Source organism: Scleropages formosus, chromosome 16, assembly GCF_900964775.1.
Source record: "Scleropages formosus chromosome 16, fSclFor1.1, whole genome shotgun sequence".
Taxonomy (NCBI): Eukaryota; Metazoa; Chordata; class Actinopteri; order Osteoglossiformes; family Osteoglossidae; genus Scleropages; species Scleropages formosus.
This window is the reverse complement of record NC_041821.1, coordinates 19,600,945-19,628,859: the sequence shown is the minus strand read 5'-3', so window position 1 is coordinate 19,628,859 and position 27,915 is coordinate 19,600,945. Positions and strand designations below refer to the sequence as shown.

Below are 27,915 nucleotides of genomic sequence, written 5' to 3'. Positions count from 1 at the left end.
TGCTTCAAATTCACAGGTGGCTCCACTTCATATAAACATTATTTGCCATAAAAATATTGTAAAATACATTAGCTCTTTGGCAAATCAAACATACTGAATGACAACAGAAAATATTTGATAACAAACTGAATGACAACAGAAAATACTTGATGACGAACTGTATTTTTATACTGTATATTTTCTAAGGATGGATGAAGCATTTAGTATTTTTGCCTATATGACTAAAAATATAATGTCAAAAGTATTTTTTATAGTACGATTGCTTCGTTCTTAACAATGTTACACTGTAGTCTGGTTACCAGAGGTGTTTTTTTAGGTACAACTATCCAACACAAAGAGGAGGTAAAAATGGTGGGGTGCAATACCGTATGACGTGACGAGAAATGTGTGTGTGTGCGAACAGGAGTGTGAGGGTGGAGGAAGACCAGGCATGCAATGCAGGACTCTAGTTTCTGCTCAGCAGGCTCTGCAGACTCTGGTCCAGGGCTTCGTCCAGCTCCCCCTCAAGCTCTTGCTTCTTGGACATGGCCAGTTTCGACTGGTAATCACGCACCACCTGATCTATGTAGGGGGCGCTCTGCGTGCCATGGAGCATCAGTGTCCACTCCCGCATGACTCCCTCCTGTGGAGCGTCTCCCACCAGGCCTACCTCCAGCACCCACGAGCCACGTGGATCCTCGCCCCACGTGTGGGTGGTCATGAAGGGCCACTTGTCGAAGCCCACCTTGGCATCAGCATCGCGGGGCCGCCGGCTCAACAGAATGGAGCGGGTACCCATGGGTGAGGTCATATTGATGGTGAGGTCGCCACGACGGGTGGAGTTGACCGTCACAACTGCTTGCACATGCTCCAGGTAGCGCACAAAATTGTCTTTGCCTTGGCAGGCATCTGTGGTGATGGTCAGGGTCACCGTGCCTTCAGATGAGATTTTGCTGCAAGAAGACAAAGGAGTGAAACATTTTATCACACCGTAACACACAAAACAGCACTGTTTTAAACCAAAAAGTCATACTTACACATCAAATTTCTTCAGGAGATCAATGTAGAAAAAGATACTATGTTTTCATTAAGTGATATATGCAGAAGAAGTATAATAATTTTTCCAGTGTTGGGTGGACAAATTAATAATAGTACAGTATGCAGTAGAACCCAAAAGAGGATACATAAGCCAAACAAGAATTTTAAAAAAATAAAGAAATTTAAAAAAAACAACATAGTGCTTGCAAGGTCAATATCTGCTTGATGGTTGCACTGTTGAAAATTTTAAAATTAAAAGTCTGGTTTTGTTTCCAATGTGCAGGAATGAGCTCCCTTTGTCCCTCAGCACTGTTGAATCCCTTTAAATTTTCAAGAAGGAGTCTCAAAACATATCTCTTTCGGACTCAGTTCTTACCTGATGTCCTAAGTGCACCAGAACTTGCATCACACCATCTGTCACAATCACCTTTCATATTTCCCAAGAGTTCTGTAGGCAGACCCTTGTACATAGTGCACCAGCAAAATACAATTCTGTAGGACAAACTTGACTATGCTTTGACAATCTTGTCTGTGTTCATTACTCTTTGTCTGTTGTGAAATGCACTTTGCTTATTTTTTATTGAGTTGTATGTTGTAGGGGGCGTGGTGGCACAGTGGCGCAGTGGGTTGGACTGGGTCCTGCTCTCCGGTGGGTCTGGGGTTTGAGTCCTGCTTGGGGTGCCTTGTGACGTCCTGGGTGTGTCCCCTCCCCCTCCAGCCTTAAACCCTGTGTTGCTGGGTTAGGCTCCGGCTCCCTGCGACCCCGTATGGGACAAGCGGCTCAGACACTGTGTGTGTGTGTGTGTGTGTGTGTGTGTGTGTGTGTGTGTGTTGTACACTGCTGGTAAATTAATGAACTGTCACTAATCCTGATCTTATAAAGAACTGAAAAGGGAGAACAGAATAATAGAACAAAATCTCTTCATAACAATGGACAGTTAAACATGATATGTTTAAACAGTTTTATGATCTTAAGCAATATTTTTTGTTCACATAACTTTTTTATTTTTAGTACACTATAACAGGGGGGCACAGTGGTGCAATGTGTGAGGCCTGTGCCCCCCTGTGTGGCACATCTGAGGTTCAAGCCCTGCTTAGGGTGCCTTGTAGTGGACTGGCACCTCATCCAAGGTGTGTCCCTTGTGTTGCTGGGTAGGCTCTGGCTCGCCACAACTCCACTTGGGACAAGCAGTTGTAGACATTGCATTGCATAGACTAGAACAATACAAAAATAAAGCCATGGTTTTACTTTGGCTCTTTCTGGCAGTTACCAGGTTAGGAGGATTCATAAAGAAAAACAATAAATGTGTATCCCTTAGAGAAGACAGTTTCCATTTATATCCATGAGCAGATTGATGTTTCTGCCTTTGGTAACAGGAGTTCTACACTATGAATCAGCCGCCAAATTCTGTGCGGAGCTCAAGGTGTTCTCTGAGTGCCTTTGCTCATGAAGCCAGCCTGATCCACCCCTACTTCTCAGCTGTTTCATGACTAGTTGAATGCACAATATTACCAGCAGCAAGAGGAATCTCTTTCAGCTAAAAACATATCCTGGAGGTATGGTGGCTCAGCAGGCACCAGAGCTGAAAATTCTTGAGAAAAGTTGCTGAAACGTATCAGTTTGAATAAAGTTACAATCGTTTCTACGGCTCAGCTTCAGTTGGTACATGCGCAGAGCCAAACTCGTGAAATGGAAAAATCTGGAACAGTAGTGAATCTCTCTATTAGTGGCCATCCTGCCAAAATTTCTCCACGAGCAAAATGTAAAACCATTAACGACCTCCAAAAGCACACCAGAACAACACCCAGAGAACTGCAAGCCTCACTAAAAAAACTAAACTAAACTTTTAACTAATTCAAAAGAAAATAATATGAAAGCTTGCCAAGAGTTCACCAAAAGGAACCTGGATGTTCTGAATACTTCTAGAAGAATGTTTTGTGGACTGATGAATCAAAAGTAGGCTTTGTTAGATGTGAGGGTTCCGGTCACATCTGGCATAAACCAAATATGGCATTTCGGAGTACAAACGTTCTACTAACACTCAAACACTGTGGTAGTAGTGTTAATTGTAGTTATGTAATGGCCTTGTCAGTCTTCATATGAATCTGACTGAAAAGCTGAAAATGTTGCAGCAAATGGAGTGGACCAACATTTCTCCACAGAGATGGGAGACCCTGGTCAGCAGCTACGGAAAGTGTTTAGTTGCAGTCATTACAGCAAAAGGTGGCACAACCAGTTATTGACTGTGACGGTGCAATTACTTTTTTCCACTTATGATTGCACATTTCATTATCTTCCACACCAAGGTAAGAATTTGAAAACCATATTGGTGCCACTTCCTCTCTCAGGCTCCTTTCATATCCTTACTAAAGTAACAAAGACACCTCATCAAATTTGATGTCAAAAAGCTGCCAAAAGAGAGGAAGTTGGCAAAGGGGAAATACTTTTCCACGGGACTGTACAAAGATTTATTCGTTTACATGACAAGGTAATTTTTACTGGGACAATTCAAACTAAGTACTTCCCTCACAGGCACTTTAACAAGAGAAGGACTTGAACCCGGATACAACAAGTCAAAGGAAGCAGTTTTAAGTACGATGCCCCTACACTTTAACAAGAAAGCAACTATATACCTTGATCTTCTTGGGGTTATTTGAGGATCACATAGAGCCTAACGTGACAGGCAGTAAATATGAATAGACAGGAAATTACATCTATAGATGATATAAACATGAGTACACAAAGTTGCAATGAATTGGATCATTTATATCCAGCCTAAATTTGGGCCAAGTGTGGCATAAATGGATCAGTATGGTTGTACTGAGTGCTCTTGTACAAGATGCTCAGCTTAAAATCACTTTGTATAATTATCTTAAATTAGGCTGGCCCTCTAGGTACATTTGCAATTAGCATAGCAGATCTGATGGAGACAGACTGTGAATCATCAAAGTCAAGCACTTGACTGTTTAATGAGATTAAAGTAGGTTAGGTAGGAATTGACAAGATAGAGAAATTAACATGCATTCCAAAAGTTTCATGACCACTGAATAAATATCTAACCTTTCTTCAGATAACTCACAGCGGTATCAGTTCCCATGTTTCCCCAGACATTTTTTTGGTTTTTAGAACTTCAGAAAAGCTTGTGCATTGTAGATATGAACTATTTAATAAAAAACATGTACCATTTTATCCACATATTTTAACTGAATCACTTCTATTTTACATCACAAAAATAAAGACACTGAATAAAGATTCTTATTCATCCTTATAGCACCTCTAAATGTGAGACTGTATTTTTGGTATTAAGCAAGGGTGGTTCAGAGTAAAAAAAAATCAACAATTTATCCAGATGGCATGATGCTGTCAAAAACCATAGATACAATGTAGCCTTCCATTTTTATGAAGCACTCAGCATTTTAATGTATGCCTGCATCACCTGCAGTTTTTAAACAGGGCTGTATTAATTGTTTTTGAGTCAGAAAAAAATTGCCAATGACTTAAAGAGGCTTACATCCAAATGATACTGTTTCGGCAGATACTCAAAATATAAACTGCTTTGAAACAAGAGGAGCTCTTTTCTATAAAAGCGTTCAAAAGCAAATTATATGCAGCCTCAAATTGGATTTTAAAATGAGTTATGTGAGTTCTGTCAACTTTTTGCAAGTGTACAATAGTGTACAATATACAGTATACAGTATACAATATTTAGACTTCACTGTGCATATACCTCCAGTCTATAAATGAGGGAGCCAAACCCATAGTCAAAGAAGTCGAGGTAGAACGTGTTATTGCACTCACTGTGATTCCTGGACTGATCCCGCAATGCAGTGGTAACGCTCAGGCACAGTCTTCCACTCTTTGGCCATCTTGACCATGCTGCCAGCATCCAGCACTCCATAACCAAAGAGGTGGTTAAACTCAAGGCCCACACCATTGCGACGCCACTGGTGCACTTCATCGTGCAGCTGGTTGCGCTTGGACGTGAGGACGGTCAGGTGTTGCAGGTCCCTCCAAGTCAGATTAGGGCTGGAAGAATAAGAAATTGTAGTGGGATTGAAGAGATAATCAAACAAAAAGGTGATGAGGAGAGCTCAAGTGCCAAAGGAGTGGTCCTTATGGCCATCAGGGGATACGACATCATCTACAGGACTTAAACCACAAGATATGTGGATGACAAGATTTTAGACAACATATTCATGGTGAAGTATCGCACCATAAAAAGGATTAAGAGTCACCAACATCAGCACAAATCAAACAAGACAAGGCTGAGCAGAGGTGCAGTCATTGGGATGAGTGGGGGTCAAAAATCATGCACATGAGAAGGGGATAAATATAGAAAGAGCAATCAAACAGCATGGGTAGCAGAAGAGGACATTGTGGGTTTGAGAGAATATGAAAAAGCAGGAATGTCAAGGTTCAGAGGAAATTAATTTCATTTCCCTTTTTCAGTGTTATTACTGAAAAAAATGTTTAAATGAATTTATATACATGTATTTCAAAGTTAACTGCATAGTTTTCTTGATGAAGAAGTCCATTATTTAGAAATTACCTTCACTACAGTTGTTGTGTGACATCATTAAAGGTTCAAAAAGAAGTGTATACTGTACATGGATATTGATATTCTTGGCTGTTTGAAGGTGATTGCTGCATTTTTTTCATATGAAATCCACCATACTTGACTAAATATTATGTTCCTAAAAAATTCATATGTTGCATGACTCATTTATAAACAATAAATTGCAGACAAGGACCCCCCTTAGCAGACTGCTATAGGTCAGCATGCTCCAATATCTCACAGCAAAGTTACCTTCAAAATATTTATTCATATCCTGCCTTTCTTCAATAACTGATGGATTTTCCTTGCTTTAAGGAAATGCATTGTGTTTTTAGCTCAGCCTCAGCCAGTTCCTTATGCAGACTGTTAACATAGAATATGCGCTGAAAAAATGGTCAGTGCTTTCTAACACATGGTAAACACATAGTGCGAATGACAATCTTCTTTCTAAATATCATGTTTGTTTTTTATAAGAAAGCAGTGGGGTTTTAAATGTCAACCAGGGTATATAACATCAACGGTGTCATAATAAACATTGCATCAAAATGAGGTTAACAGTTTCAGACTGTATTTTAAGTATTCAGCTTCTCAGCTTTCGATCACTTTCAAAGGTTTTGTGCGGTTGCTATGACTTCATGGAGTGTATACATACTTGGCCTCCAGCGCCAATGCGAACACTCCGGCCGCCTCTGGAGCTGCCGCGGATGTACCTGAGTGACGTAGCGTGCAGTTCCCGTACAGGTCGGTGGTGGCCTGGAGCAAGAGTGAGCAGTCAATGAAACATCAGAGTATCTCAACAATTTTAATCGCCAATGAAATGACAGTGAGTTCGGAGTATGAATGACTGCAGAAGTGTTGCTTAGAGCAGCTGTGTTTGTCACTCCCATTCTGCCCTCGCACGTGTCATTAACTCGTAGTTGCCTCACTCTGTCATTCTTTGTATCTGTTACCTGTATATCATCAATGAAGATGAACAAAAAAATCTTGGGTCTGAGCAACTAATGGAAAGTACTAAAGCACTATAATAGCCTCTCACCCATCGCCTCTCATGAATTCAACTAGCACTGCTCCGCTGATGATACCCAGCTCTTCCTTTCATTTCCACCTGGAGCATCAGATATTTCCTCATGCATCACTGCCTGCCTATTGGACATCTCTGCTTGGATGTCTGATCACCACTTACAAGTCAACCTCTCCAAAACAGACATTCTTCACCTCCTCACTGGCCTGTCTTCTTGTTGTGATCTATCCAACTGGACAACTCACTCATCTGGGAGTGATGATTGACTCACGTCTATCTTTCTCTCAGCACATTGAGGCCACAACCCGGACCTGCAGATACATCCTGCATAAGATCAGCAGGATCCGTCCTTACCTCACAACAGACTCTGCCCAAGTACTTGTCCAGGCCATGGTGACATCCCGTCTGGACTATTGCAGCTCTCTCCTGTCTGGCCTTCCCGCTACTGCCTTCAGACCTCTACAGCTGATACAGAACGCTGCTGCCCGAGCTGTGTTTGACTTGCCGAAGAGTTCCCATGTACCACCCCTCCTCATCTGTCTGTATTGGCTTTGTACAGCTATCCAGATCAAATTCAAGACTCTGATTATGGCCTACAAAAGCATAAATGGAACTGCTCCCAGTTATCTCCAAGATCTGATCACCTGCTATACTTCAACCAGGCTGCTACGCTCCTCCACCTCTGCCCACTTGGAGGTCCCACACATGAAAGGTCCAAAAGCACAGTGGGCAGCACGGTGGAACAGTGGGTAGCACTGCTGTATCATAGCTCTTGGATGTGGATTTGATCCCCATTCATTCTGTGTGGAGTTTCCATGTTCTCCCTTTGTCTGCTGGGTTTCCTCCCATGGTCCAAAGACTTGCTGTTCAGGTTCACCCATGGTGTGTGAGTGACAGAGAAAGAATGTTCCACTGATGTATGGATGAGTGACCCATTGTAAGTGGTGTATCTAGCAGTGTAGGTGACCTTGGTGAATAAAGTGTGTGGGCTCATAACACTACATAGAGTTCATTAGAAGTCGCTTTGGAGAAAAGTGTCCGCTAAATAAATATTTGTAATGTAAAGCAAAAGCACAGAAGTTTTTGGTTCTGGCACTGATGTGGTGGAAGGACCTCCCCCTCTCACTCAGAAGTGCTGAATCTTTTTCTACATTTAAAAAGGGTCTTATAACTCACCTCTTCCAGATGCACTTCTCCCATGATTTTTTAAATTCATGCAATGTGTAAATGTTCACGCTCTATAACTTTGAGATCATAACTGTTGAACAATGGATAAACCTTAATATAGCGACTTGTTTAATGTAAATGTTTAAAAAATAATATAAAATATGTGATTAGGAATTGTGGATATTTGGATAAACCTTTATGCAGCTACTTGTGTGATGAACATTGGTTCATATGGTGGAAAGAAACAAATTAACTGCACTTAAGAATCAAACGTCTGCATCTAAGTGTTTCTTTCTGCTAATGTAATGAACACATTTTATTTTCCATGAGCTATATGTCGCTTTGGAGAAAAGCATCAGCTAAATGAATACATGTAAATGTAATGTAGATGCAAACACTAAAACTAACTTTTTGACATGGTTTCTCCAGTCACATCTGTAATGTATAATGTATAATGTACATGTATCGTTTTATTAGCTTTGTGTGGAACTGATCTATGACATTTACTCAGTAAAACATCATAGGAGAAGATTCCCACTGTGATGAAGAAGTGTGGGGTTTATTCTGAGCAAAATTAATTTACTGTTCATAGTTCACTGTGCCAAACCAGAGCAAAGCAATGCTGTTCTGCATTTTCTGGGAAAAATAAGCGAAAATCTGACGAAAAATACAATTCCAAATTAACAGATCATCTGAGAGCATGCTCTATTCGAGGGAAATTTCCATCATATACATCAAAGCATAATTAGATGTTAAAAACAGATTTTTCACGTACAGTTTTATTTGACATATGTTAAAAAGTGTTTCAGCGTTCAGATAACCCTGGGAAAATTATAAACTGAGAAATTTTATCAATAGGAAACACTGTACTTTTAATGCAAATTCAAGTTTCAATAAGAAACATTTTATGTTCAAGATATATAGCTATGATAGAGGAATCATAGTTTAGGATTTGTCACTCAGGTTTGGAAGCAAGATAATAGCAACAAAGAAAAAACACTGAATATGCCTAGTGAAGTAATTCCTCCCCTCACCACTCCTGCTTCAGGATCCCTGGTGCGGCCATTGCTGAACGTGGATGCCAGAGTGGACGAGCAGCTCTCATCGTAGAGCGCCGTGCGCCCATCGTTGATTGCTGAGTTGATCGAGATGGTCCACATGCTGGAGGCATAGCCATCGCAGTTGCAGTCATCATAGCTGCCACCATCTCCTGAGGCCCACACATAGATGCTGCCTTTCCCGCCTCTGCCCTGGAGAGACAATCTGTCGGTCAAGACCTTATGGTCATATGTCACTTCTCATGTTTATTATGGTGCTGATTGAAAGTACACTCATCCCTTGCCTAACAGGGCTAATTCCTTTTGTGAAATCACCTCATTAGGGAAATTCATCTTTTAACGTCACCAAATCAAGATTATTTCTTAGCAGAATAATACAATCAGTTCCGTATGAAAAAAGTGTCAGCAAAAAATTTGTTAAAAGACAAAAAAAAGCTATTTTACACATGACAATGATTACACACCAAAATGTATAATATTTATAAGAAAAAAAGATTATTAATAGAATGTCATTTAGAGTTACATATGCTTTCACTCACTCAGCAGTAGCTACTTGCCCAATGTAGTATTGCGGTAGTCCTCTTGAGCAGAGGATGTGAGATATGGCACAGAGTTTAGCACATTAAGGTAATGGTATTAATGTTATTAAAGCTGTTTACAGTTTATGACTATTGCTTGTGTGCAGCAGCAATGAAGGGAGGAGGGGGAATGTCCTCATCACCCTTTATCTGAACCTTCCTGGGCAGTAGGAGGTTGTGCTATCTTGCCAAAGAGAATCCAACCATTTCCTGTGTTACAGTCTCTCACTGGTCCCTCATCCCTCAGCAGAATTGCGCCAGTAAAAATTACCCAGCTCTTTAGATGGGTAAATCACCGTATTGTAACACTACGAGTTGCTTTGGAGAAAAGCATCAGCAAAGTTCTAAATAATAATAATAATGTTGAAGTTGTGATATTAGACTTACAAAATGAGTACAAAAAGAAGCATTTAAAAACACAATGTCCTGGTATTCTTGTCTAGTAGAAATATGCTCTGAACAGATGTAATTGCAGATGAAAGTATTAATATTACTATTTCTACTACTGCCACCAGTAATAATAATAATAATAATAATAATAATAATAATAATACTAATAATCATCATCATCATCATCATGACTGGTAACTTTTTAAAACATAGATTACCTGAGGAGTCCTCAGTGTTCAAATCGCACTTTATTGCAAAGCACTGCAGTGTATTATAACAAAAAACAAACACCTGAGCCAATATTGCAAGCTCCCAAGTTTATTGTTTTTCTACTGCTTAGTTCTCTTGTGCTGAAGGCAATGCAATTTTAAGACAGTAGTTAATCTGATAAAGAAAGCTTATGGTCTTGTGAGAATAAAGGAAAGAAATGAAACAGGAAAAAACTGAAACCAGTTGATTAGTTTTTGCTCTACCGAACAGCTATTTTTTTTCTCAGAGGCAAACGATTTGTGCAGATGTGACTGATATTTGGATTTAACTCAGAGAGGAATTTGCATATATACGGTGCCTTCAAAAAGTATTCAGACCCCTCCACTTTTTCCACGCTGTTATGTTATTGACTTTTTTTAAAATGAATTGAACTGAAACATTTGCCATCAGTTGAAACAAAATACTCAATAATGACAGAGTGCAAAAATGTGTTTTGGAATTTTTGCTAATTCACTAAAAATGAACAACTGAACTAATTTTCACAAGTATTCAATCCTCCCCAAGGTTGTGTGAATTCTGGAAAAGGTTTTCTTAAAGGACATTTCTGTATTTGACTCTGCTAATCTTTCGCTCAGTCCTGACCGGCTTCCCTATGCCTGTGGCTGAAAAGCCTCCCCACAGCATGATGCTGCCTCCACCATGCTTCTCTGTATTAGCCAGATGATGAGAGGTATTCACCAGACATGGCATGTGGCATTCAGACAAAGTAGTTCAAGTTTTTGTCTCATCAGACCAGATAATTTTTTTCCCTTATACTTTTGGAGTCATTTAAAAGTCCTTTTGTGAACTCCTGATAGGCTTTCATACGCCTTTTACTCAGCAAGCCATAGCAAGCTTGCTGATGAAGTACTGCAGAGATGGTTGTCCTTCCAGCAGGTTCTATGATTTGTACACAGGAACTCTGAAGTTCTATTAAGAGGTGCTTCATGGTCACCTCGTAGACCAAGGGTCTTCTTGCTCAAATATCCAATTTGTCCAGATGGTTTGTTCTAGGAAGAGTCTTAGTGGTTCCAAACTTCTTTAATTTGATAATGATGGAGGCTGCTATCGAGAGTTCCTTTATTGTATAGCTTGGTTTTTACTTAGTGATGCAACGTGAAGTACAGGAAATTATAAAGACAGATATGTGCTTTTCTAAATCATGTAAAATCAAGTAAATTTGCTACCAATGGACTGTTCTAGTTCTAGAAACATTTCAAAGATGATCAGAAGAAACAGGATGCATCTGAATTCAATGTGGCACAGTGGCACAGCATCTGAATTCTTTAAGAATTGACATATTTCAGTTTTTTAATTTTTTTCAAAAAATTCTTAAAACAAGTTTTCACTTTGTCATGAAGGGTTATTGTTTGCTAATTGATGGCAAAAAAAACAATTCATTGTTTTGAAAAAAGTTTACAACACAAGTGTGGAAAATGTAGGTGGGTCTGGTAGCGAGGTGGTTCGGTGGTGCAGCGGGTTTGGCTGGAGTCAGCTCTCTGGCAGGTCTGGGGTTTGAGTCCTCGGGGTGTCCCTACCCCTTCCAGCCTTGTGCTCTGTGTTTTCGGGTTAGGCTCCGGTTTGCTGCGACCCCGCTTAGGAAAAGTGGTTTCACACTGTATGTGTGTCTGTGTGGAAAATGTGGAGAGGTCTGAATACTTTCCGGTACTGTATGCATGATATGAAAATTTTCACACCTAGTAACACCACAGTCTATTCTGTTCAAGTTGTGGAGGAGCTTCAATAATATTTTCAAGATTAATCTGAAAAACTTTGCATGTCTTTCTGGCTTAATCTCTTTAAAGAACTGACACATGTAAACCTGTACCTGAATTTAAACTCCAGAGCATCAGTATCTTGGTTTCGCTTCTGTTCCTGTTCTTGACAGGAGAAGTCATATTTTATATCTATATTAAGTGGCATCTGCAGAATAATATAAAAGATAATATGACAGTACTGTATTAAATGTGTTGAGCAACTATTGAAAACTGCTCTTGAAATAAATGCACTTTGAACAAGTTATAATTAGATATTTCTTCTTTGAACCAGGTTTTTAGAGTGCATTAATAAAGTAATCCCATAGGAAGGGGTAGAAAACAACATTTTTGCACTAATTTGATCTATTTTAGGTTTCTACATATTGTAACAACCCGGCAATCCATGTATTTTTACAATACTTCAAAACTTCAAAGCTCAACGAAATTTGTCAACCAAGTAATTAGAAAAGGGAACATAAACAAGCTGGCCTGTTTGTTTAAAAGAAAATAAGATCCGTAGGAGCTCAGTTTCATCTCTGCTGTCCAATACATGGTTGCCATGTTTATTAAGTTAAATTTCCAGTGAAATTTCCCGTTAATAACAGTTAAACGTGTATATCCAAAATAAATTCCAATGTCATATTATAATAATCCAGGCACTCCTTTGTAGAAGTCAGAAATGTTCAATATAATGTGAATAAAAATGAGAAAAGAAAAAAATGTTTGATTTACCTTAAGATGTATATAGAGAAAAGAAATTATTTAGTCGTTAGCAACTTCAGTTGCTTTTCCACTGAAGATTATGCAACTCCTCTTGCTATACACTGACAGAAGAGAAGGCCCAGCACCTCCTAGCCAGTACCTTGTTCACACCGTCTGCCATGGCCTGCAATGTCAGCTCGCGCGGGCCGTCCACGGTCTTCCCATCATCCGTTGGCCCCCAGCTTGCACTGTATATGTCAATGACTTGTGGCATATGGCTTATTGATGAGGCCTCTATAATGTCTGTCATGAAAGGCTGGTCTAGCATCCGAATGCCTAATATCAGAAAAAAAGATGACAAACAAAAGCACTATTTAGGCCCAAAAGTATAGGGATTGGATAAGAATTTAATTAAATTGCATGATTAAAATGACTACATTGTATGACTACACTGCTCTGTAGACGTTGTACTACTTCGTTGTATTACTTCACTAAATAATAAACAATCCATGTATATATGTATCTATGCATGTTTTCTTCCATCCATCCATCCATCTGTCCAAGCCAAACAGCACTTCTTTGACAGCACAATTTCTGCAAGGAAATTTTAAGTGACATGAAAATATATTAATGGTCTAGACTATATACTAAATGAGAATTTTGAATTTTTCCCAAAAGAAATGCAGAACTCAATTAAGATGTAAACTTCAGCTTCTCAACATGGTGAATAATGTAATCATTAATCTCATCATAAATGCATTGTTCTGCTTTTTTGGTGTGTGCTAGCACAATATACCTGCCACCTTGGAATTGTAGGCAACTCCGACACCACAGATGTTGTTGTTTGCTGCTGCAGAAACCTCGCCTGCACATCTTGTTCCATGGCTTTAAAGCAATTTTTCAAAAAGTTAAGATAATTGACAAATATTATTAGACATTAGAGAATAGATTCAGTTTTACAAATATAATGTGCAATGTCCCCTCTGTAAAAAAAATGTATTGAGAGACTTGGAACAATATGGAAAATTACAATGAAATTCATGATTTTGCTCACTAATTTTTTATGTGTTACTTTACAGTAGCGCACACACTGTCTGGAACCGCTTGTCCTAAGCGGGGTCACGGCAAACTGGAGCTCAGCCTGGCAACACAGGACGTAAGGCTGGAGGGGGAGGGGACACACCCAGGATGGAATGCCAGTCCATCGCAAGGCACCCCAAGCAGGACTCAAACCCCAGACCCACCAGATAGCGGGACCCGGCCAAACTTGCTGCACCACCACACCCCCCCACTGTACAATTGCAACATGGGGTAACTAACTCAACTATATTTAAGTGAGAATTTATTTTTGAAATTAAATGAAAATTTTGAAAAATGTGCATTGTCACAATTCTTTTTGTTGTGCTGTGACTTTTATTGCCACCGAGAGTTGTGCTATAGAGGCCTATAAGCTTTGACAGTGTAATCAAAACAATTATAAAATTGTCACATACAAATTTATGGAATCTCTTAGTACATTGAAAGTTGTTTCATATCATTCGAAAAAGTGGATTTCCAGTGACCTTCATGATAATGTCTGTCTTTTATATTGCTATGAATGCTTCATTTCAGGCTTCCTGTTACACTGTTTGAATGCAGAGCAGTCATCCAGTCCCACAGTTCTTGGTCAGGGCTAATAGCTTTATTGCATCTGAGCAGAAAACAGTGGGAAACTGATTTCTCATTCACTAGTTTAAAGTGAATGATCGTTTCATAATGGATTTGAGTACAGAAGATTCTTTCTTGTATATAAAACAGATGGGTCCCAAGAACATTTTCAGAGCGAGGAGTGTGCGGCTGGGTGTCCGTGTAGATGGTCATGAAATTCCCAAAAATGGGAATTGACAGATTCTAACCATGTAGCCTCATCATGCAACAGCACTTAACATGAATATGATTAAAGTTTTTTAGTTAATTTAGCATATGAAAAAAAAAATTAGCAATTGTATTTATTAACAGATATGTAAATAAAGAATAAAGAACTTCCTCAACACATTAGCATGGGCTGAACAATTCAAATGCCCACAACAGACCAATGTCAACAATCGCTCATCCCGAGCAGGGCCACAACAGGCCAGAGTGCATCCCGGAAACATTTTACATTTATTTCTTTAGCAGATGCTTTTCTCCAAAGCAACTTCCAATGAGCTCTATGTAGTGTTATCAGCCCACACACCTTATTCACCGCGGTGACTTACACTGCTAGATACACTACTTACACTGGGTCACTCATCCATACATCAGTGGAACACATGAACTCTCTCTGTCACTCACACACTATTGGGGAACCTGACCAGCATGTCTTTGGACTGTGGGAGAAAACCCATGCAGACACAAGGAGAACGTGCGAACTCCACACAGACTGAGCGGGGGATTGAACCCATGTCCAGAGACAGTAGCGTTACTCACTGCTACTCCCAAACACAGGGCACGAGGCCACAGGGGAAGAGGATACACCCTAGATGGGATGCCAGGCACCCCAAGCAGACCTTGAAACCCAGACCTGCCACACAGTAGGCACCAGCCAAACCTGCTGCCCCCCCCCACAGCAGCCATACATGTGAATAAATGAACCAGTTGCTCTGCGTGCACAACATATACATGCATGTCACTGCGTTTTTTCTTTTGCAAATTGGCCTCTAATCACCCTGTCTGCTTTCTCTGTAGCAACCAGGAGACTAGGAAAAGTGAATGCCTGACAAGGCTGGAAATTAAAATTCTTCAACCTCAAGCCACCCTTAAAAGGTGGCAGATTGTGCTGTAAAGGAAAGTGATTTAACAGAGGTATTTCAACCTTAGACATAATGTCACAGAATGTGGAACTGCAGTCGTGTTTTTCTACTCTGAAATGCTTTGCTCTAAATATGGTTAGTTTTTGCTCCCAGCAGAGTCTACCTTCCATGCAATAGATCTTTCAAGAATAATGTGTCCGTGTGTGTGTTTAGGGTGGACACTCATGCCCGAGTTTTTTTTTCACTAAACTGATGACTTAAAATATTACAGTTACTCACACTGTCTGAAATCACTTGTCCTGAGTGAGGTCACAGCAAGACAGAGCTTAACCCGGCAACACAGGGCAGGGGGACACACGCAGGATGGGATGCCAGTCCGTCATAAGGCACTCTAAGCTGGGCTGGAATCCCAGACCCACCAGAGCGCAGGACGCGTCCAAACCCGCTGCACCACCGCACCCCACATCACAGTTACTGTTAGGACAAAAAATAACCTCAACTAACTTTTGCAGCTGTGACTGATTTACTAATTGCCCAATTATCTGATCAGCAGTTAATTTTTGATATTATAACCTGTTCAACAAATAATTTAAATTTATTACTCAGTTTAGTTCTTGAACACAATAAAAACATTTAGACTCTATTATTCCCTTTGGGGAAAGGAAGAGTGCAATGGCATGGTGGCACAGTGGGCTTGGCTGGGCCCTGACCTATGGAGGAGTATTGCCCCTTGCGCCCTGTGCTGCCGAGCTAGGCTCCGTGACCCTGCCTCAGGCAGTGTGTATACTCCCTTAGGGAACATTTTCCCCACCTTGTTAAAAAATGTATAATTTTTAGGAATAATCTCCAATTTATTTGACAATAAAGAAACAGGAGTATACAATACAAATTACCAGATATGTATCCAAACTCACATCATGACTTAGGATGGTCCAGTTACCCTATAGGTATATTGTGTTACTACCATTTCTAATCTTCTCTTCAGGGTGACATAGGACATACAGGAAGGAAAGACCTGTTCTTCTTGATGTAAAACACAGAACAACCTAAGACTTGCTGTTGACATAGGATACGGAGGAATCCAAAGGATTATCAGTATTGACATAGGTCACAGAAGACCCCAAGGCCTGTGAGAATCCCGAGTCTCATCATGTTCCCACATGTGTGTGGCCTCAAATTTTGTCAGCGAAGAATTACCTGTTGAACCAGTTGTTGGTGTAGCGGGGGTACGGATAGGGGTCATTGCTGCTGAAGTCAAAGCTGGCATCGGCATTCTACAAAGGAGAGAAAAGGAGCTATGGAAAGATGACAGTGCACAGCAGGAAAAATGTAAACTTACCCCCACCAAAGCTAGCCGTAGAGGAGTGGTAACATCTCAAAAACAAATCATCAAGACCTGTACAAACCCCGTAACAATGTGCAAGGCGAATATATTTATTATCCATAATGGCCCTAACCTGAATAACTGCTAGAGCCCGATTTAAAACTTATAAATTATTCCTTCGCTATTTGCGAAAACATTGAAACGTCCGTGCACTTTGTTTTTGTTTTTCCTGTTACATCAAGCTAATACACCATCGCAACGTGAAATATTAGGACAACCAATGCTATTTTAGGTGTGCTATCTCACTGCTCGGAGAAATTAATATCTGCATGAACAAGGCAAAGAGACACAGGAGCTGTAAACATCTGCTGATGAGCTGTGAGTTAGTCTGATGGGGGCATTCTGTGTTTCCAATTAATCTCCCTGGGATATCTTTAGAACTTAGCTAACAAAGGCAGCACACATGATCACATTATACCAAAAAGAACCAGTGTGGACCACATTAATTACTAGTACCTTTAGGAACCTTATTTCATTTCCGGTTTTTTCCACAAAGGTGAAGGTGACAGTTTCAAGTTCTCCTAAGTATTTCAACTGTACATTATGCATTCAGGTATTTTTTTTAAGAGCATGAATCGTTCCCTTCATTTTTACATTTGATTCAGTAAATCTCCAAAGCAATTTATGGTTACTTCTTTATAATTCATCCATCGTCAACAACTGCTTGTCCTGTGGGACGCCAGTCCACCGCAAGGTGCCCCAAGCTGGGCTCGAGCCCCAGACCTGCCACACAGCGAGCGCCGGAAGCCCGCTGTGTCACCCCGCCCCACACACTTATTTAGAAGTATTTACCCATTTATACAGCTGAGTAACTTCTACTGTATCAGTTTAAGTGGCATTCTAACCTGATTCTATCCAGTAGGTCTAACCCTATACCACCTAGTGACCCTCTTCCCCATTTCAGTCTCATTGTGACTTCCTCTTCTGAACCTGGCTTGCAACACCCCCCGTGTCTGCTTATATTTTCTGTGCCACTCACACTTTGCATAATCCTCCTTGCCGTGTGGGTAGGCGAGCTCGTTAGTTGTACTTGAAGGATCTGGCTTCGAGTTCACAATATTCACAACAGGCCCCAGCCCTCCCCGCCTCCCCACCTCCCCACCCATAGAGGAACCCATTGGGATAATGCAATTTTGGATGCTGAAGAGGGCTGCTAATGCAATCCATGCAAGTGAATTTGATTATGCTCAACACAGGGCTGAGGAAAATGTATGTAGGCCCAAGTACATTGCAACCTATAATATATCATTAATGTAAAGGAAATCGATTTCATTTAAAGCACGGCTGGTTGTCCGTGCTTGGATTTCGTATGTTCGCAGAATATTCTGCAGCTTTATTTTGCAGCTCTGACAAATAATTAAAGCAGAGGGAAACAACAATTCTGTGAGTAAACAACGAAACACTTCACAGCAATTATTAAATACGGTTAAATATATTTAAAAGCCAGAGAGATGGGAAGAGGACATTGAAAAACACACTCTAAACTGATTAGAGATTGCAGTGGCAATGAAGCGATAGTAGCTGTGTTTTAACACTTGATAAATAATTTTTATTAACATATTTAGGAAACCTTTTAACAGTGAATGGATGGGTGGGACCTTTCACTTGCCGTTATTTCCACAGATGCTGTGTTTCACTCAATTTAGAGGGAAAACATACTTGTGGCAAAGCAAAAACACAATAATGCTGGTGTTCTATTATTCTTGTGGTGCCAATAGAGACCAATGAAGGACTCAGAAGAAACAATTTTACCTTCGAAGACAGTACACAATATTTACAAGGGTTCCAAGTAAGTAATTATGCGGCTTGTTTTAAATGCTTAAATAAGTTTTGCTCATTTTAAACATTTATAACAAAGGTTATTTTCCATTTTGGTTAGTCAGAGCTCCATTAGTAACACTTTGACTGTCCTTAGATTCCTGCCATTGGCCTTATGATAATTACCTCCATGGCTACTTGCTGTAGTAACACAGATATGCAGCATTAAATTTTCATAGATCTGCTTAAGACATGGGTCATATGACGTATTGACACCGACTCGTTGTCATAGCAACTCTGTCATGATGGAAAGTAGAACGCATATTTTTTACAAGAGTAGACTGCTACAGCAACTGTGTAACAGCTGCCGGTTCTTTGTGGTTCCCACTGTTCTCTGAAAGAAGGGAAGTCTTACAAATCATTGGAATCTCTAGTCAGTATGCAAAAACAAAAAGATGAATGCAATAAATACAACTCAATTTTTCGGAAAATTTCTTCATTAAAGAAAGCTTAAAATGTTTAAAGTACAAAAGCATCACAGCATATATAGCTTTAGTTTTTTGTACACTGAGCTTCAAAAATGAATCTTGTTTTTAAAGAAGTGGCAAGCTGCCAAGTCAAAACAATATCTACCCATTGTCTTGCAAGCTATTTTTGCATCTTGTTGCTTGGCGTTCACTTAAATATATAATGGTAGGGAAAATACAGTGCCAGTGGCAAGCAGTGTCATAAATGCTTAATCACAAACAAAAATACTCGTCTTCTCAAAGGGAAGACTTTTTCAGTGGGGAGAATTCTCATTATTCTTGAAAGGAAGCACACAATTTGGTACACTTCGGCACAGATGTAGACTCACACGCACACGCATGCAAATATAAGACCATTAGTGCTGAACAAATGGGCACTTACACGACGAGCTGTTTTGGGGTCCAAGGGTTAGACTGGAGTCAATAAGACAGCATAGTCAGGAGTGCGCACAGGGAGCGCTGGCATAATATGTAAACGTTTCAGCTTTCTACTGTTGTAAGAACCAACCCAATGACACTCACAGACACTTCTTTGACTGCCATTAATATCCTCAAAAGTACATGCTGCTTACCTTAAATTTTCTATACAAATCCCACAGAACGACAAGGCCACGCTATCCTATAGTTATAAAGAATGTACTTTAAAAATGCCAGCTGTTTCTTTGAAAACCGGTTTAATCACTTTTTTTGTGTCTCAGGAATATTTGCATATTTTGACAGCATTTACTGTTGTAACCTTGAGAGGGGAAAAAGGACTTATTCACTGTGGTGTCAAAGTTCGCCCGTTTCACCTTTAAGATAACTATAAAAGCTGTTAAGCAGTCTTCGATATCTGGACTCCTGGAAAATTGCATTTTTTTTTTTTTTTCTGCCAGAGAAATAGTGAAATATTCAGTTGTATACAGTCCGAAATATTCTTCAACAGACACCCTGTGAAGCATGTTAAATTTGACAAAGTTCAAAGACAGATTTTCCTTCTCTAGAAAATTGTTCTGTCCTGGTTCCTTGTTTCACAACATTTACAGGTTGGACATTGTATTTTAGTATGCCTAGTATGCCAGGTGCCTTCAGCAGTGCCTTCGGAAAACACAAGGACTCTTGCCAACAGATGTGTTTGGAATAGCGATCGCAGTCACCACTTCACCTGTGCTCTGGGGTTGTTTCTTTCTACGGCTGAGCAAAGAAACATGTGGAATTAAGGCATCAGCTTCTGCCCTGTTGAGTGTACTGTATACTTACATAATTTGATACAAGATCTGGGTGTAAATAGTCGATGCCTGCGGGGGAGAAAGAATAGGGTGTTTTAAACAGGCCATCGGCCACATTGTAAAGCAAAAAAAAAATAAATAAAACAAGACAGGCATGCTGGTGTGTGTATGTGGGGATGATAAAGGGGAACAAATCATAGTTAATAATGGCTGTTTGAGTATCTGAAGAAGTTTGACAGACATTGATAATTTTCAGAAAATGTATTTCTAAGTGTCCCGAAGCTTGGCATTGGTCAGCAGAATGAGATTTCCCAGCTCATCATAATGTGATTAAAGTCTATGTTAAGGGCCTTCTAATCAGTTCATGAAATCATTTGTATTTACTTTAATCACATAGCAAATTCAGTAACAAAATAATTACAATACACATTTAATCATTGGGTGGCTCCATGCAATTTCCCAATAAATCATTTGAACGGCCGCTAGGCTCTCGTAATTGCACAAGTCCCTAATTTTAGCCACTGTTCTGCATGAGGCAGACACCTACCATCATCCATGATTGCTATGGTTACTCCTTTTCCTGTGAATCCTAGATCCCACGCTTCAGCTACGTTGAGATCCAGTCCAGGCATGCCGTTCGCTTGACCTGTGTTTACCTAAACAAGTCAACGCGGAGATGTCATGGAGAGCCAAGGCAGCAATGTGAAAACAGAGCAAAGCAGACTATATATATATTTAGCTACAATCCAGCTGAGGTAAGGCAGACTGACTAAATATAGATACATTTTATAAATTACATGCCATGGCTGTCAAAAGATAATGGAACTGTGTGGAAATTGGGAGAGACAGAGGCCCCAGGGGGGATAGCTGAGCATTACGGATGCCAGTCCACTAATAAGGAAAAACAATTAACAGTGTTCAAGAAAATCTAATTAAATGTCTCAATAGCTTAGAGTTGACAACAAAGGCCATACAAAATGCCAAAAGTATGAAAAAAACAAAATCTCCAATTAAAAAACTGTAATCTTTGACAAATTACTTACAAGATACCACTGTTTAGTAAACAGCGGGTCATTTAATTTGGTCTCAATATCATCAATCTTCCGATAGCCTCTTTTCTTCCGACTAAATCCTTGCTGTTGAACAACATTTTTCACCTAAACAAGAAAACAGTTAGTACACATACAAAACAACATTACTGCTCTGTGAAAAATATTCAAATGAATGGCTATGTATTTCATGACGTACTCTACTATAAAGATTAACTTGTAAGGTTCACATGGTCAGTATGCATTATACTGTTTCTGAATATTGAGTATGTACTGGATACAGGATATTTCAGATATATCCACTTTATTATCTGCTTTAATAACAAACCTTATCGAATACACATTTCTTTTAGCATGCATGTTTCTGACAATAAGTTGCACTGTTTCAATGACTTGCTTCAATTATTTTGTAAAGAGAGAATAGATGGCAGGGAACTTTACCTTCTTACTATTTATATACTTGTCATTTTTAACTCCATTTACAGTAAATGGAGAGGTTGTTATATTTGCAGCAAAGTAAAAACATGATACTGGAATTGGTCTATTGGTCTATAGAGACCAGTTAAGGTTTGTGCGAAAATCATTCATTTGTAAATGCAAGAGTCATGTGATGCATTGACACCCACTTGGACTGCAAACATATTTACGTAACATTTTTTCCTCCTTTGTGTCTTTTCCAATTAACAGCTTTCAAGCAAAACTATTGAAATTCAGTTGCAAAGTCTTCTGACAGTTTCACATCAACAGACTATATATATTTTTTACCCTCCTAACATAAAACTCATATCTGCTTTCTTTTATCTTAAATTGATTTTTAGACAATCTCAGTAAATCAGAAATAATAATGTGAGTAATAATAAAAAGGTTCCTGTTGCACACCAGGGCGTGCTGGGCCGAGGGAGTGACCAGGAGGGGAATGAGTGTGGGAGTATGATTTAAGGCTCTTTTTATTCTTTTTCTCCACACTTCAGATTTAAGAAATGCAAGTATAACAACAATAAAAGAGAGCCACAACACAAGAAAGCAATAATATTTTTTTTTTTTAGAAAATCCAAGCTATGCTGAAATCATCAAGTCATTCCTCCAGAACCTTTAAAACAAATCTCTTCTTCTCATTTTCCAAAAGTCTGGGCTTTTATTGACACTACTGGAGAACTGGCTGCACCTGGGACTTGTTATAACATTACCAGTCTGCTCTAAGGAGCAGATGCTTGTTTTATGGATTGGGAGTGGCCAGGCTTTGGCCTGGCTGCAGTCCCCAACAAGATGCACTCTACAGTTATCATATCATGTTAACTCATTTCCAACCCTTTGCCCTTCGGAAATTTCCGACTACTGTAATTTACATGACAAGCCTCGCAGTAAAAAAATTAATGACTCACTTTTGAGGCATCTGCACCCTGTGACTGAAAAACCCACAATGTTTGTCAAATACTCCCTTCCCTCGCTGTGGAATTGTCTTCATTCTTGCAGTTCTGCTGTAATCACAGGATTTGTGATTTTGCAGCCCAACAGAATGTGATCCTAAGTGGCGGGTTACGGAAGCCCGCTGTGTAAAGTAATTGCAGCGTGGTCCCTCTGCTGGAACAACCCCTGCTATCAGAGTCTGTGAGCAATTGGAATATTCCTGCTGTACTACCAGCCTTTCAGAAGCATCTTGAGAGCTGTGTAATGCAGTAGTAGCACAAACACCGCAATGGCATTCGCAAATAAACTGCTGCATAAAGCAACCTTGAGGACAGCATCTCTAGAAAAGATGAATGCTTTTTTGTTGTGCACACTTATTGGAACTTCACAGCAAATTGAAGGAAAATGTTGTCATAAGAACATATACTAGAGGGGAGAGGACTGTGAGGGCGGCTGAATTACTTTTTGCAGTCATACCGAAAGGGTTGAAAATAGTCATAAGTAGCAGAAAAGATACACTGTGTAACTTATCATGTTTAACCATTTGTGGCAGTATGTATAAATGTAGCACATTCCAAATGTACTTTTTCTGTTACAGACGTCTTCTAATGGACCTGTAACCTGTCAACTGTGTTTGGCCTCTGAGCAGAAATGTCACTGTGCAACTCCAAAGATCAATAATAGCATAAATAATAAAACCATGAATAGCAGAGCAGTCAACCCTTGTTAAGAAAGATTAAAATGTCAACGGCTGCTGTTTACTAATCAATCACATAATACTCATACGAAAGTTTCCACACTATCACTGCCAGATGGATGGATGGATGGATGGATGGATAGGTGCATACATTTTTATTTTTCAGGTTTTGTAGTTTGTCAGATGTTTTTTGTTTCCCTAGTTTATACAGTTTCTCTCAGTTTAGCACTGAAATCACAGAAGAAGCAGTCATCGTTTCATGTTTTATTTTTAACATAAACAACAACAAACAGGGAAGCGTTGAATGTTAAACAATAAGGTTTATTTGGTCCTGTTTTTTTTTTCCTTGGATGCTGCTTTTGAGAAAATTTTATTTTTGGTGAGGTCAGGTTACGCAGTTTGCTGTTATCCATGCAATCTACAGAAGATATTTGGGAATCAGTTTTGGAATGCTTAGTTTTAGATCTATCTGAAATATTGAATCATGGCACTACAACCTTTAAGCCAGAAGGATAGTTATGAAAAATGGAAGCACCACAGATTGTGTGAACATAAAAAGTTGTTGTAAAGCACAAAAGAACACATAAGGCTTGCAGTGACTCACTGGAACTAATGGTTGTGTTACACAACAGCCAAAATGACACTCAAGACATCTTGTTAATGTTAAGAGCAAAATCTTTATAGCACAGTTCAACAGAGTGCGTCTTCATATCTTTAACACTGCAAAACTCTATAAATCTTATTTGACATGTGCACTATTCTTTTTTATTTCAATTTGTGTGATTGCAAGGGAATAATGTCTATGCTGCGGTGTAGAAGGGTAAAACAATATGCCCCTATTTTCAGCAAGGAACTCAGTAGCGACAGTATCAGATATGATAAAATGGTGCCATACCACTGGGTATTTCATATGTCAAAAAAAGAATCTAACAGCTTACTGGTGACTCAACAATCATCCCACAAAACTGTTTAGGCGCTAACTAATTCATTACTTACACAATGTGCAAAGTGTTCCATGCAATCTAACACATCATTATCTTGAGCAGAGAAGCAACTTGCGAGCGAAACAGAGACAAGCCAGTTGCAAATTAAGTTTAATTTGGGAGGCAAATGAAAGCAGGGCTAACATCACTAATGAATTTGTGAAGATGGGAAAAGCAATCTTTCATATCTGTCTAAGATCCCCTTTATATATGTAAAACAGTCCAGCAGATGTAGCCATAAATGGAATCAAAGTCCACTTCACCCAGATCTACTCTACGTCCTTGACACATGTTGACTTCACGTATTGTATTGTACTTGTTATAATTACCAGACAGAACAATAATGTCTTTTTTTTCTGCATGTCTGTAGGAATAAGCATTCTAAGGATATAATCATATCATTTGAATTGAATGCTTTTCCACACTTTATATGCTTTAAACCACCAGAACATCTTGTGCAACATCAATATTCATTTAGAATGAAAAAAATAACAGTACAATGACACAGTAATAGCAAGCAATAATAAATTACACTATAAATATCCATATACTGTCTTCATTTTGTTATTAAAATTAGAGGCATTCATACAGTTAAAAAAAAATATAACAAAAGTGCTACTCTTATTTGTACTGCTACAACTACTACTATTAATACTGCAACTATGGCCTGACAAACATAGTGTGAGGCCATAGATTAGCCAAAAGATTCTTAGAGATTATATGACATCTCGTTTCTATGGAAACCAAAGCATGAGTGGAGGAATTTTACCCTATGATCCTTCTCCAGTCGTCGCTGGAGCTCAAGGCTTCGTCGCCTCCTGGTGTGGTGGATGTCCGTGGGGTAAAAGTGGAAAAGTCCCTCCCCAAAAGGAAGCTACAGCATTAGGTGATGTGAAAGAGACAGAACCAAACGTGTCACAGGAGACAAACTAAACTTAAATATGCAGAAACTTATAAATTACCAAAAATAAAAATTAAAATTAAGATTAAAAAAAAAAAAAAAAACTAAAAGTAAGAAAATGAAGGAAGAGAAAAGTTACACTCGTCTAAATAAAGAATATTATTTCTTTGAGGGTGGGGACTGGAGAGTTAGAAACAGTTAGAAGACCTTGTATATCATTTAATAATGGATGCGTAATAAAAATGGAGCAATACAGCTGAGTATAATAAGAAGTGGAATGACTCAAAACACCATAATTCTGTTTCAAGAAACATCCTGGCACCCACTGACAAATTTAATTTATTTTTGACATGTGCAAGCAGCAGTGGATGTGTCAGTGTATTAAAATGTACTTTTTGTGGTAAAGGATTTAAATTATAAAGAATTTAAAAAAAAAAAAAAACCTTTTAAAAATCAGAAATAGGTAGCTGTAGCGATCCAGAACATATGCCTGGAATCATGGCATACACAGCAGGGTAAACCTCCGATGGAACCCCAATCTGTCATAGGGCACAGACGCATTTCTGAGTCACCAATTCACTTGAACTGCATGCCTCTGGAAGGTGGGAGGAAACCAGAGTACCAGGAGTAAACCCCCACACACACACAGAGCACAAGAGAACTCACAGCAAGAAGCCTGTATTGTGTGAATAAATTCTGAAAAGGTCTTCTCTGGGTTCACTCTGACAAATCACAAAAACCCTTTTTACCATATTATAGGTTTAAAAAACACTCTTCTTTAATGAAACAATAATGCAGTGCAAAAAGACTCCTTTATCTAAAGACTGCGTTTTGTAATTGCAAACCAGTGCTAGTAGCCACAATAATGAAAGAAAGCATTGTATTTGAATTCATTTTCAGGGGTTTGTAACAATAGTAAAGGTGATTTCCAGAAAAAAAAAAAAAAAAAAAAAAAAAAGAAAACACACACAAGGGAAGCAATCTTTCAGTGGGAGACGTTTCCACTCATCCTGCTTTACAGCAGAAGCCCCTCCGGGAAAAGTTCTGATTTTCCAAAGGTCACTGAACTGAACTTATTCATTTTCCCCTGCATGTTAATTTCACAAGTGCATAAAAATGTGATTTCCTCTATCCTGTATGCTTCACTTTATCATGCAAAAGCGACGGGATGAAATAGCCTATTGTCATCTGGGACTCCGAATACAAAACAGCACAGCACTGCATTTATATATTAAAAACACCATTACGAATGTGTATTACCTGAAAACAAATTGTATGTGGAAATACAGCACACGCCAGGCTGATGTATATTTGTACAGTATATATATATGTGTATACAGTATAAATACACACCGGCTTTTCTAATTTCACCCATATCTTGGAGATGACAAACGAGAAATTGTTATTCTTTTCATTCTTCACGGTGCATTTTGTATCTGGGAGCAGCAATGGAAGATGAACTCCGGGGTGAGCGTGGTTGTGTAACACCGCGCGCCGCACTCTTTAGCGGAGTGTGCGGAGCGTGTGTCGGAGGCGCGGCACTCACTCACCTTCCGCGCGCCGCCGAAACCGTGCTCGGCAGCCACTTGGTGCGCGTCCCCACCTGCCCCTTCGTGCAGCTGCACCAAGAAATGGTTCGTAAAAATGCCCTCTTCCGCTCCTCCAGCGAGAGCTGCGACGACGTGCACGAGCACGAAGAGCGAAGCAGCGCAGCGCGTGCCAGAGGCGAGCATCGTGCCGCGATCGGGTTGCGAGCAGCAGGAGCAGAAGCAGCAGGAGCAGCAGCAGCAGCAGCAGCAGCAGCAGCAGGAGGAGCAGCAGCCGCGCACGCGGGATGCCTCCCTCTCCTCTCAACGGAGTTGCTGGCTCAGTCAGTGGCCCTCGCGCTGCATGGTCTCCTCGGCTGCGGAGGCGGACTGCTTGAACTTGGAGGATCCGACAGGACAGAGGGATGGGATGTTCCGTAAGCTGTGCCCACGGTGCCTCCGCACGCTCGCGCGCGCATCCGTCAGTGCGCAGCTGTGTGTGCACGTGCGTGCGATCGCCTCCGCGCGACCACCCTTTGGACTCCTGACTGCGATGGAAGCGCCTCTGGCACCCGCGGACTGAGGGCACTTTCAGGACCCTGGAGAGTTCCCCTGTTGAGCACCGGGCGCTCCTCTAATAATAATAATAATAATAATAATAATAATAATAATAATAATACATTTCTTATAGAAAACAATATAACAGACAGCATTGAAGATGCACTTACTATGGGCTTATTGTGCTTTGGAATAAGGTTATAAATAAAATGCTAATATGAAACAGTAAAGCTAACATTTGCATTTATTTTAGAGTAAAATATGTAAATAACCTATATTCTGTATCGTTCAATAATCCATCAATATTTTTTCATATAATTTTTTCTTTTTTTTTTTTTTCAGAACCGCTTGTCCCATACAGGGTCGTGGGGAACCGGAGCCTACCCGGCAACACAGGGCGTAAGGCTGGAGGGGGAGGGGACGCACCCAGGACGGGACACCAGTCTGCTGCAAGGCACCCCAAGCGGGACTCGAACCCCAGACCCACCGGAGAGCAGGACTATGGTCCAACCCACTGCACCACCGCACCCCCTCATATAATTAATGTATTATTATTTTTTTGGGGTTCATGTGATTTTACTGCACAAACTCACAAAAACTATGCAAAAACGACATCTAAATGATACACACACACATTTTCGGAACCGCTTG

General features: G+C 39.9%; 1 protein-coding gene across 2 annotated transcripts; it reads right to left on the bottom strand.

Moving 5' to 3' along the window:
* Window positions 1-194: 194 nt before the first annotated feature.
* LOC108933539 (neuroendocrine convertase 2-like) lies at window positions 195-27,274 on the bottom strand. Of its 2 annotated transcripts, XM_018750685.2 has the most exons (12): window positions 26,731-27,274; window positions 25,049-25,153; window positions 21,187-21,300; window positions 20,691-20,799; window positions 20,175-20,212; window positions 16,464-16,540; window positions 13,292-13,380; window positions 12,656-12,831; window positions 8,796-9,011; window positions 6,226-6,326; window positions 4,817-5,044; window positions 195-932 (listed from the first exon to the last, which is right to left on the bottom strand). In XM_018750685.2, exons 1-12 carry the CDS (start codon window positions 26,911-26,913, stop codon window positions 446-448), a joined length of 1,923 nt encoding a protein of 640 aa, XP_018606201.1. In that variant the 5' UTR covers window positions 26,914-27,274; the 3' UTR covers window positions 195-445. The 2 variants fall into 2 exon arrangements, with proteins under 2 accessions (XP_018606201.1, XP_018606203.1); XM_018750687.2 differs by lacking the exon at window positions 25,049-25,153.
* Window positions 27,275-27,915: the final 641 nt, after the last annotated feature.

Excerpts from the sequence above, each read along its gene's own strand:
- LOC108933539 (XM_018750685.2), bottom strand. The coding sequence starts at position 26,913 with ATGCTCGCCTCTGGCACGCGCTGCGCTGCTTCGCTCTTCGTGCTCGTG. Across the intron at positions 5,045-6,225 it reads GCATTGGCGCTGGAGGCCAA|CCCTAATCTGACTTGGAGGG; the intron begins GTATGTATACAC and ends TTATTCTTCCAG. Across the intron at positions 933-4,816 it reads GGATCAGTCCAGGAATCACA|CAAAATCTCATCTGAAGGCA; the intron begins GTGAGTGCAATA and ends GTCTTCTTGCAG.